Below are 10,380 nucleotides of genomic sequence, written 5' to 3' on the forward strand. Positions count from 1 at the left end.
CTCATCCTCCTGCTTGAAGTGTCCCTCTTCATCACGGTTATAACAGACAATACTGACTGCTCCGTTTCTCGCAGGACCTCGGCCACCCACAGCCCTCTGTGTAGTCCATCCCCTCTACCGGTCCTATCATATGGAGGGTCCACATCAGCTGTTAACACCCGGGACATCTCAGTTCTCAACTCTGCCACAATCTCCTTTACCTTCTCCCAGGATGGGCTGGCCGTGGTCACTTCACCACCCGGGGCTACTACCAAGGACTGTACCCTCTGACGGAGCCCTCCCGCACCTCCGACACCTTCTCCTCCTCCCGCACCTCCGACACCTTCTCCTCCTCCCGCACCTCCGACACCTTCTCCTCCTCCCGCACCTCCGACTCCTTCTCCTGCTCCCGCACCTCCGACACCTTCTCCTCCTCCCGCACCTCTGACTCCTTCTCCTCCTCCCGCACCTCTGACTCCTTCTCCTCCTCCCGCACCTCCGACTCCTTCTCCTCCTCCCGCACCTCCGACTCCTTCTCCTGCTCCCGCACCTCCGACACCTTCTCCTCCTCCCGCACCTCCGACTCCTTCTCCTCCTCCCGCACCTCTGACTCCTTCTCCTCCTCCGGCACCTCTGACTCCTTCTCCTCCTCCCGCACCTCTGACTCCTTCTCCTCCTCCCTCACCTCTGACTCCTTCTCCTCCTCCCTCACCTCTGACTCCTTCTCCTACTCCCTCACCTCTGACGCCTTCTCCTCCTCCCGCACCTCTGACTCCTTCTCCTCCTCCCGCACCTCCGACTCCTTCTCCTCCTCCCGCACCTCCGACACCTTCTCCTGCTCCCGCACCTCCGACTCCTTCTCCTCCTCCCGCACCTCCGACTCCTTCTCCTGCTCCCGCACCTCCGACGCCTTCTCCTCCTCCCGCACCTCCGACTCCTTCTCCTCCTCCCGCACCTCTGACGCCTTCTCCTCCTCCCGCACCTCTGACTCTTTCTCCTCCTCCCGCACCTCCGACGCCTTCTACTCCTCCCGCACCTCCGACGCCTTCTCCTCCTCCCGCACCTCCGACGCCTTCTCCTCCTCCCTCACCTCCGACTCCTTCTCCTCCTCCCGCACCTCTGACACCTTCTCCTCCTCCCTCACCTCCGACGCCTTCTCCTCCTCCCGCACCTCCGACACCTTCTCCTCCTCCCTCACCTCCGACTCCTTCTCCTCCTCCCGCACCTCCGACTCCTTCTCCTCCTCCCGCACCTCTGACGCCTTCTCCTCCTCCCTCACCTCTGACGCCTTCTCCTCCTCCCGCACCTCTGACTCCTTCACCTCCTCCCGCACCTCCGACACCTTCTCCTCCTCCCGCACCTCCGACTCCTTCTCCTCCTCCCGCACCTCTGACGCCTTCTCCTCCTCCCTCACCTCTGACGCCTTCTCCTCCTCCCGCACCTCTGATGCCTTCTCCTCCTCCCGCACCTCCGACACCTTCTCCTCCTCCTGCACCTCTGACGCCATCTCCTCCTCCCGCACCTCCGACGCCATCTCCTCCTCCCGCACCTCTGACGCCTTCTCCTCCTCCTGCACCTCTGACGCCTTCTCCTCCTCCCGCACCTCTGACGCCTTCTCCTCCTCCCGCACCTCTGACGCCTTCTCTTCCTCCCTCACCTCTGACTCCTTCTCCTCCTCCCGCACCTCTGACGCCTTCTACTCCTCCCGCACCTCTGACACCTTCTCCTCCTCCCGCACCTCTGACTCCTTCTCCTCCTCCCGCACCTCTGACTCCTTCTCCTCCTCCCGCACCTCTGACGCCTTCTCCTCCTCCCGCACCTCTGATGCCTTCTCCTCCTCCCGCACCTCCGACTCCTCCTCCTCCCGCACCTCCGACGCCTTCTCCTCCTCCCGCACCTCTGACGCCTTCTCCTCTTCCCTCACCTCTGACTCCTTCTACTCCTCCCGCACCTCTGACACCTTCTCCTCCTCCCGCACCTCTGACACCTTCTCCTGCACCCGCACCTCTGTCGCCTTCTCCTCCACCCGCACCTCTGTCGCCTTCTCCTCCACCCGCACCTTTGTCGCCTTCTCCTCCACCCGCACCTCTGACTCCTTCTCCTCTTCCCGCATCTCTGACTCCTTCTCCTCCTCCCGCACCTCTGACTCCTTCTCCTCCTCCCGCACCTCCGACTCCTTCTCCTCCTCCCGCACCTCTGACGCCTTCTCCTCCTCCCGCACCTCTGACGCCTTCTCCTCCTCCCGCACCTCCGACGCCTTCTCCTCATCCCGCACCTCTAACGCCTTCTCCTCCTCCCGCACCTCCGATGCCTTCTCCTCCTCCCTCACCTCTGACTCCTTCTCCTCCTCCCTCACCTCTGACTCCTTCTCCTCCTCCCGCACCTCTCACTCCTTCTCCTCCTCCCGCACCTCTGACTCCTTCTCCTCCTCCCTCACCTCTGACGCCTTCTCCTCCTCCCGCACCTCCGACGCCTTCTCCTCCTTCCTCACCTCTGACTCCTTCTCCTCCTCCCTCACCTCTGACTCCTTCTCCTCCTCCCGCACCTCTGACTCCTTTTCCTCTTCCCGCACCTCTGACTCCTTCTCCTACTCCCTCACCTCTGACGCCTTCTCCTCCTCCCTCACCTCTGACGCCTTCTCCTCCTCCCGCACCTCTGATGCCTTCTCCTCCTCCCGCACCTCCGACGCCATCTCCTCCTCCCGCACCTCTGACGCCTTCTCCTCCTCCTGCACCTCTGACGCCTTCTCTTCCTCCCTCACCTCTGACTCCTTCTCCTCCTCCCGCACCTCTGACGCCTTTTCCTCCTCCCGCACCTCTGACACCTTCTCCACATCCCGCACCTCTGACTCCTTCTCCTCCTCCCGCACCTCTGACTCCTTCTCCTCCTCCCGCACCTCTGACGCCTTCTCCTCCTCCCGCACCTCTGATGCCTTCTCCTCCTCCCGCATCTCCGACTCCTCCTCCTCCCGCACCTCCGACGCCTTCTCCTCCTCCCGCACCTCTGACGCCTTCTCCTCCTCCCGCACCTCTGACACCTTCTCCTGCACCCGCACCTCTGTCGCCTTCTCCTCCACCCGCACCTCTGTCGCCTTCTCCTCCACCCGCACCTCTGTCGCCTTCTCCTCCACCCGCACCTCTGACTCCTTCTCCTCCTCCCGCACCTCCGACGCCTTCTCCTCCTCCCTCACCTCTGACTCCTTCTCCTCCTCCCTCACCTCTGACTCCTTCTCCTCCTCCCGCACCTCTGACTCCTTCTCCTCCTCCCGCACCTCTGACTCCTTCTCCTCCTCCCTCACCTCTGACGCCTTCTCCTCCTCCCGCACCTCCGACACCTTCTCCTCCTCCCTCACCTCTGACTCCTTCTCCTCCTCCCTCACCTCTGACTCCTTCTCCTCCTCCCGCACCTCTGACTCCTTCTCCTCTTCCCGCACCTCTGACTCCTTCTCCTCCTCCCTCACCTCTGACGCCTTCTCCTCCTCCCGCACCTCTGACGCCTTCTCCTCCTCCCGCACCTCTGACTCCTTCTCCTCTTCCCGCACCTCTGACTCCTTCTCCTCCTCCCTCACCTCTGACGCCTTCTCCTCCTCCCGCACCTCTGACGCCTTCTCCTCCTCCCGCACCTCTGACTCCTTCTCCTCCTCCCGCACCTCCGACGCCTTCTCCTCCTCCCTCACCCCTGACTCCTTCTCCTCCTCCCTCACCTCTGACTCCTTCTCCTCCTCCCGCACCTCTGACTCCTTCTCCTCCTCCCGCACCTCTGACTCCTTCTCCTCTTCCCGCACCTCTGACTCCTTCTCCTCCTCCCGCACCTCTGACTCCTTCTCCTCCTCCTGCACCTCTGACTCCTTCTCCTCCTCCCGCACCTCTGACGCCTTCTCCTCCTCCCGCACCTCCGACGCCTTCTGCTCCTCCCTCACATCTGACGCCTTCTCCTCCTCCCGCACCTCTGACGCCTTCTCCTCCTCCCGCACCTCCGACGCCTTCTCCTCGTCCCTCACCTCTGACTCCTTCTCCTCCTCCCTCACCTCTGACTCCTTCTCCTCCTCCCGCACCTCTGACTTCTTCTCCTCCTCCCGCACCTCTGACTCCTTCTCCTCTTCCCGCACCACTGACTCCTTCTCCTCCTCCCGCACCTCTGACTCCTTCTCCTCTTCCCGCACCTCTGACTCCTTCTCCTCCTCCCGCACCTCTGACTCCTTCTCCTCCTCCCGCACCTCTGACTCCTTCTCCTCTTCCCGCACCTCTGACTCCTTCTCCTCCTCCCTCACCTCTGACGCCTTCTCCTCCTCCCGCACCTCTGACGCCTTCTCCTCCTCCCGCACCTCTGACTCCTTCTACTCCTCCCGCACCTCCGACGCCTTCTCCTCCTCCCTCACCTCTGACTCCTTCTCCTCCTCCCTCACCTCTGACTCCTTTTCCTCCTCCCGCACCTCTGACTCCTTCTCCTCCTCCCGCACCTCTGACTCCTTCTCCTCTTCCCGCACCTCTGACTCCTTCTCCTCCTCCCGCACCTCTGACTCCTTCTCCTCCTCCCTCACCTCTGACTCCTTCTCCTCCTCCCGCACCTCTGACTCCTTCTCCTCTTCCCGCACCTCTGACTCCTTCTCCTCCTCCCTCACCTCTGACGCCTTCTCCTCCTCCCGCACCTCTGACGCCTTCTCCTCCTCCAGCACCTCTGACTCCTTCTCCTCCTCCCGCACCTCCGACGCCTTCTCCTCCTCCCTCACCTCTGACTCCTTCTCCTCCTCCCTCACCTCTGACTCCTTCTCCTCCTCCCGCACCTCTGACTCCTTCTCCTCCTCCCGCACCTCTGACTCCTTCTCCTCTTCCCGCACCTCTGACTCCTTCTCCTCCTCCCGCACCTCTGACTCCTTCTCCTCCTCCTGCACCTCTGACTCCTTCTCCTCCTCCCGCACCTGTGACGCCTTCTCCTCCTCCCGCACCTCCGACGCCTTCTCCTCCTCCCTCACCTCTGACTCCTTCTCCTCCTCCCTCACCTCTGACTCCTTCTCCTCCTCCCGCACCTCTGACTTCTTCTCCTCCTCCCGCACCTCTGACTCCTTCTCCTCTTCCCGCACCTCTGACTCCTTCTCCTCCTCCCGCACCTCTGACTCCTTCTCCTCTTCCCGCACCTCTGACTCCTTCTCCTCCTCCATCACCTCTGACGCCTTCTCCTCCTCCCTCACCTCTGACTCCTTCTCCTCCTCCCGCACCTCTGACTCCTACTGCTCCTCCCGCACCTCCGACGCCTTCTCCTCCTCCCGCACCTCTGACTCCTTCTCCTCCTCCCGCATCTGACTCCTTCTCCTCCTCCCGCACCTCCGACGCCTTCTCCTCCTCCCGCACCTCTGACTCCTTCTCCTCCTCCCGCACCTCTGACGCGTTCTCCTCCTCCCGCACCTCTGACGCCTTCTCCGCCTCCCGCATCTCTGACTCCTTCTCCTCCTCCCGCACCTCTGGCTCCTTCTCCTCCTCCCTCACCTCTGACTCCTTCTCCTCCTCCCGCACCTCTGACGCCTTCTCCTCCTCCCGCACCTCTGACTCCTTCTCCTCCTCCCGCACCTCTGACTCCTTCTCCTCTTCCCGCACCTCTGACTCCTTCTCCTCTTCCCGCACCTCCGACGCCTTCTCCTCCTCCCGCACCTCTGACGCCTTCTCCTCCTCCCGCACCTCTGACTCCTTCTCCTCCTCCCGCACCTCCGACTCCTTCTCCTCCTCCCTCACCTCTGACTCCTTCTCCTCCTCCCTCACCTCTGACCTTCTCCTCCTCCCGCACCTCCGACTCCTTCTCCTCCTCCCGCACCTCCGACTCCTTCTCCTCCTCCCGCACCTCCGACTCCTTCTCCTCCTCCCGCACCTCTGACTCCTTCTCCTCCTCCCTCACCTCTGACTCCTTCTCCTCCTCCCGCACCTCTGACTCCTTCTCCTCCTCCCTCACCTCTGACTCCTTCTCCTCCTCCCGCACTCTGACTCCTTCTCCTCCTCCCTCACCTCTGACTCCTTCTCCTCCTCCCTCACCTCTGACACCTTCTCCTCCTCCCGCACCTCTGACTCCTTCTCCTCCTCCCGCACCTCCGACGCGTTCTCCTCCTCCCGCACCTCTGACGCCTTCTCCTCCTCCCGCACCTCTGACGCCTTCTCCTCCTCCCGCACCTCTGACTCCTTCTCCTCCTCCCGCTCCTCTGACTCCTTCTCCTCCTCCCGCACCTCTGACTCCTTCTCCTCCTCCCGCACCTCTGACGCCTTCTCCTCCTCCCGCACCTCCGACGCCTTCTCCTCCTCCCGCACCTCCCACTCCTTCTCCTCCTCCCGCACCTCTGACGCCTTCTCCTCCTCCCGCACCTCCGACGCCTTCTCCTCCTCCCGCACCTCCTACTCCTTCTCCTCCTCCCTCACGCCTGACTCCTTCTCCTCCTCCCGCACCTCTGACGCCTTCTCCTCCTCCCGCAACTCCGATGCCTTCTCCTCCTCCCGCACCTCCGACTCCTTCTCCTCCTCCCGCACCTCTGACGCCTTCTCCTCCTCCCGCACCTCCGACGCCTTCTCCTCCTCCCGCACCTCCTACTCCTTCTCCTACTCCCTCACGCCTGACTCCTTCTCCTCCTCCCGCACCTCTGGCTCCTTCTCCTCCTCCCTCACCTCTGACTCCTTCTCCTCGTCCCGCACCTCTGACGCCTTCTCCTCCTCCCGCACCTCCGACTCCTTCTCCTCCTCCCGCACCTCTGACTCCTTCTCCTCCTCCCGCACCTCTGACTGCTTCTCCTCCTCCCTCACCTCTGACACCTTCTCCTCCTCCCGCACCTCTGGCTCCTTCTCCTCCTCCCGCACCTCCGACTCCTTCTCCTCCTCCCGCACCTCCGACTCCTTCTCCTTCTCCCGCACCTCCGACTCCTTCTCCTCCTCCCGCACCTCCGACTCCTTCTCCTCCTCCCGCACCTCTGACGCCTTCTCCTCCTCCCGCACCTCTGACTCCTTCTCCTCTTCCCGCACCTCTGACTCCTTCTCCTCCTCCCGCACCTCTGACGCCTTCTCCTCCTCCCTCACCTCTGACTTCTTCTCCTCCTCCCGCACCTCTGACACCTTCTCCTCCTCCCGCACCTCTGACGCCTTCTCCTCCTCCCGTACCTCTGACGCCTTCTCCTCCTCCTGCACCTCTGACGCCTTCTCCTCCTCCCGCACCTCAGACTCCTTCTCCTCCTCCCTCACCTCTGACTCCTTCTCCTCCTCCCTCACCTCCGACTCCTTCTCCTCCTCCCGTACCTCTGACGCCTTCTCATCCTCCTGCACCTCTGACGCCTTCTCCTCCTCCCGCACCTCAGACTCCTTCTCCTCCTCCCTCACCTCTGACTCCTTCTCCTCCTCCCGCACCTCCGAGTCCTTCTCCTCCTCCCGCACCTCAGACTCCTTATCCTCCTCCCGCACCTCCGACGCCTTCTCCTCCTCCCGCACCTCTGACTCCTTCTCCTCCTCCCGCACCTCCGACTCCTTCTCCTCCTCCCGCACCTCTGACGCCTTCTCCTCCTCCCTCACCTCTGACGCCTTCTCCTCCTCCCTCACCTCTGACTCCTTCTCCTCCTCCTGCACCTCCGACGCCTTCTCCTCCTCCCGCAACTCTGACTCCTTCTCCTCCTCCCGCACCTCCGACGCCTTCTCCTCCTCCCGCACCTCCGACTCCTTCTCCTCCTCCCGCACCTCTGACGCGTTCTCCTCCTCCCGCACCTCCGACGCCTTCTCCTCCTCCCGCACCTCCTTCTCCTTCTCCTCCTCCCGCACCTCTGACTCCTTCTCCTCCTCCCGCACCTCTGACTCCTTCTCCTCCTCCCGCACCTCTGACTCCTTCTCCTCCTCCCGCACCTCTGAGGCCTTCTCCTCCTCCCGCACCTCCGACGCCTTCTCCTCCTCCCGCACCTCTGACTCCTTCTCCTCCTCCCTCACCTCTGACGCCTTCTCCTCCTCCCGCACCTCTGACTCCTTCTCCTCCTCCCGCACCTCTGACACCTTCTCCTCCTCCCGCACCTCTGACTCCTTCCCCTCCTCCCTCACCTCTGACGCCTTCTCCTCCTCCCGCACCTCTGACTCCTTCTCCTCCTCCCGCACCTCTGACACCTTCTCCTCCTCCCGCACCTCTGACTCCTTCTCCTCCTCCCGCACCTCTGACTCCTTCTCCTCCTCCCGCACCTCTGACTCCTTCTCCTCCTCCCGCACCTCTGACGCCTTCTCCTCCTCCCGCACCTCTGACTCTTTCTCCTCCTCCCGCACCTCTGACGCCTTCTCCTCCTCCCGCACCTTTGACGCCTTCTCCTCCTACCGCACCTCTGACTCCTTCTCCTCCTCCCGCACGTCCGACTCCTTCTCCTCCTCCCTCACCTCTGACTCCTTCTCCTCCTCCCTCACCTCTGACTCCTTCTCCTCCTCCCGCACCTCTGACTCCTTCTCCTCCTCCCTCACCTCTGACTCCTTCTCCTCCTCCCGCACCTCTGACTCCTTCTCCTCCTCCCGCACCTCCGACTCCTTCTCCTCCTCCCGCACCTCTGACTCCTTCTCCTCCTCCCGCACCTCCGACTCCTTCTCCTCCTCCCGCACCTCTGACTCCTTCTCCTCCTCCCTCACCTCTGACTGCTTCTCATCCTCCCGCACCTCTGACGCCTTCTCCTCCTCCCGCACCTCTGACTCCTTCTCCTCCTCCCTCACCTCTGACTCCTTCTCATCCTCCCGCACCTCTGACTCCTTCTCCTCCTCCTGCACCTCCGACTCCTTCTCCTCCTCCTGCACCTCCGACTCCTTCTCCTCCTCCTGCACCTCTGACTCCTTCTCCTCCTCCCGCACCTCCGACGACTTCTCCTCCCGCACCTCTGACTCCTTCTCCTCCTCCCGCACCTCAGACTCCTTCTCCTCCTCCCGCACCTCTGACTCCTTCTCCTCCTCCCGCACCTCCGACTCCTTCTCCTCCTCCCGCACCTCTGACTCCTTCTCCTCCTCCCGCACCTCCGACTCCTTCTCCTCCTCCCGCACCTCCGACTCCTTCTCCTCCTCCCGCACCTCCGACTCCTTCTCCTCCTCCCTCACCTCCGACGCCATCTCCTACTCCCGCACCTCTGACTCCTTCTCCTCCTCCCGCACCTCTGACTCCTTCTCCTCCTCCCGCACCTCCGACGCCTTCTCCTCCTCCCGCACCTCTGACTCCTTCTCCTCCTCCCTCACCTCTGACGCCTTCTCCTCCTCCCTCACCTCTGACGCCTTCTCCTCCTCCCGCACCTCTGAGGCCTTCTCCTCCTCCCGCAACTCCGATGCCTTCTCCTCCTCCCGCACCTCTGACTCCTTCTCCTCCTACCGCACCTCTGACTCCTTCTCCTCCTCCCGCAACTCCGACGCCTTCTCCTCCTCCCGCACCTCTGACTCCTTCTCCTCCTCCCGCACCTCTGACTCCTTCTCCTCCTCCCGCACCTCTGACACCTTCTACTCCTCCCGCACCTCTGACTCCTTCTCCTCCTCCCGCACCTCCGACACCGTCTCCTCCTCCCGCACCTCTGACTCCTTCTCCTCCTCCCTCACCTCTGACTCCTTCTCCTCCTCCCTCACCTCTGACTCCTTCTCCTCCTCCCGCACCTCTGACTCCTTCTCCTCCTCCCGCATCTGACTCCTTCTCCTCCTCCCGCACCTCCGACGCCTTCTCCTCCTCCCGCACCTCTGACTCCTTCTCCTCCTCCCGCACCTCTGACGCGTTCTCCTCCTCCCGCACCTCTGACGCCTTCTCCTCCTCCCGCATCTCTGACTCCTTCTCCTCCTCCCGCACCTCTGGCTCCTTCTCCTCCTCCCTCACCTCTGACTCCTTCTCCTCCTCCCGCACCTCTGACGCCTTCTCCTCCTCCCGCACCTCTGACTCCTTCTCCTCCTCCCGCACCTCTGACTCCTTCTCCTCTTCCCGCACCTCTGACTCCTTCTCCTCTTCCCGCACCTCCGACGCCTTCTCCTCCTCCCGCACCTCTGACGCCTTCTCCTCCTCCCGCACCTCTGACTCCTTCTCCTCCTCCCGCACCTCCGACTCCTTCTCCTCCTCCCTCACCTCTGACTCCTTCTCCTCCTCCCTCACCTCTGACCTTCTCCTCCTCCCGCACCTCCGACTCCTTCTCCTCCTCCCGCACCTCCGACTCCTTCTCCTCCTCCCGCACCTCCGACTCCTTCTCCTCCTCCCGCACCTCTGACTCCTTCTCCTCCTCCCTCACCTCTGACTCCTTCTCCTCCTCCCGCACCTCTGACTCCTTCTCCTCCTCCCTCACCTCTGACTCCTTCTCCTCCTCCCGCACTCTGACTCCTTCTCCTCCTCCCTCACCTCTGACTCCTTCTCCTCCTCCCTCACCTCTGACACCTTCTCCTCCTCCCGCACCTCTGACTCCTTCTC

At 63.4% G+C, this 10,380-nt stretch overlaps 1 protein-coding gene across 1 annotated transcript; it reads right to left on the bottom strand.

Annotated features, from left to right (window-relative positions):
• Positions 1 to 505: 505 nt before the first annotated feature.
• On the bottom strand, positions 506 to 9,059 carry LOC132390738 (probable serine/threonine-protein kinase kinX; the record flags this gene model as incomplete). Its single annotated transcript, XM_059963584.1, has 3 exons — positions 9,048 to 9,059; positions 1,958 to 2,080; positions 506 to 589 (listed from the first exon to the last, which is right to left on the bottom strand). Coding segments are annotated over exons 1-3 (219 nt in total), but the record flags the coding sequence as incomplete, so codon positions are not given.
• Between the last annotated feature and the right edge of the window lie 1,321 nt (positions 9,060 to 10,380).

Source organism: Hypanus sabinus, chromosome 1 (genome assembly GCF_030144855.1).
Source record: "Hypanus sabinus isolate sHypSab1 chromosome 1, sHypSab1.hap1, whole genome shotgun sequence".
Lineage (NCBI taxonomy): Eukaryota > Metazoa > Chordata > Chondrichthyes > Myliobatiformes > Dasyatidae > Hypanus > Hypanus sabinus.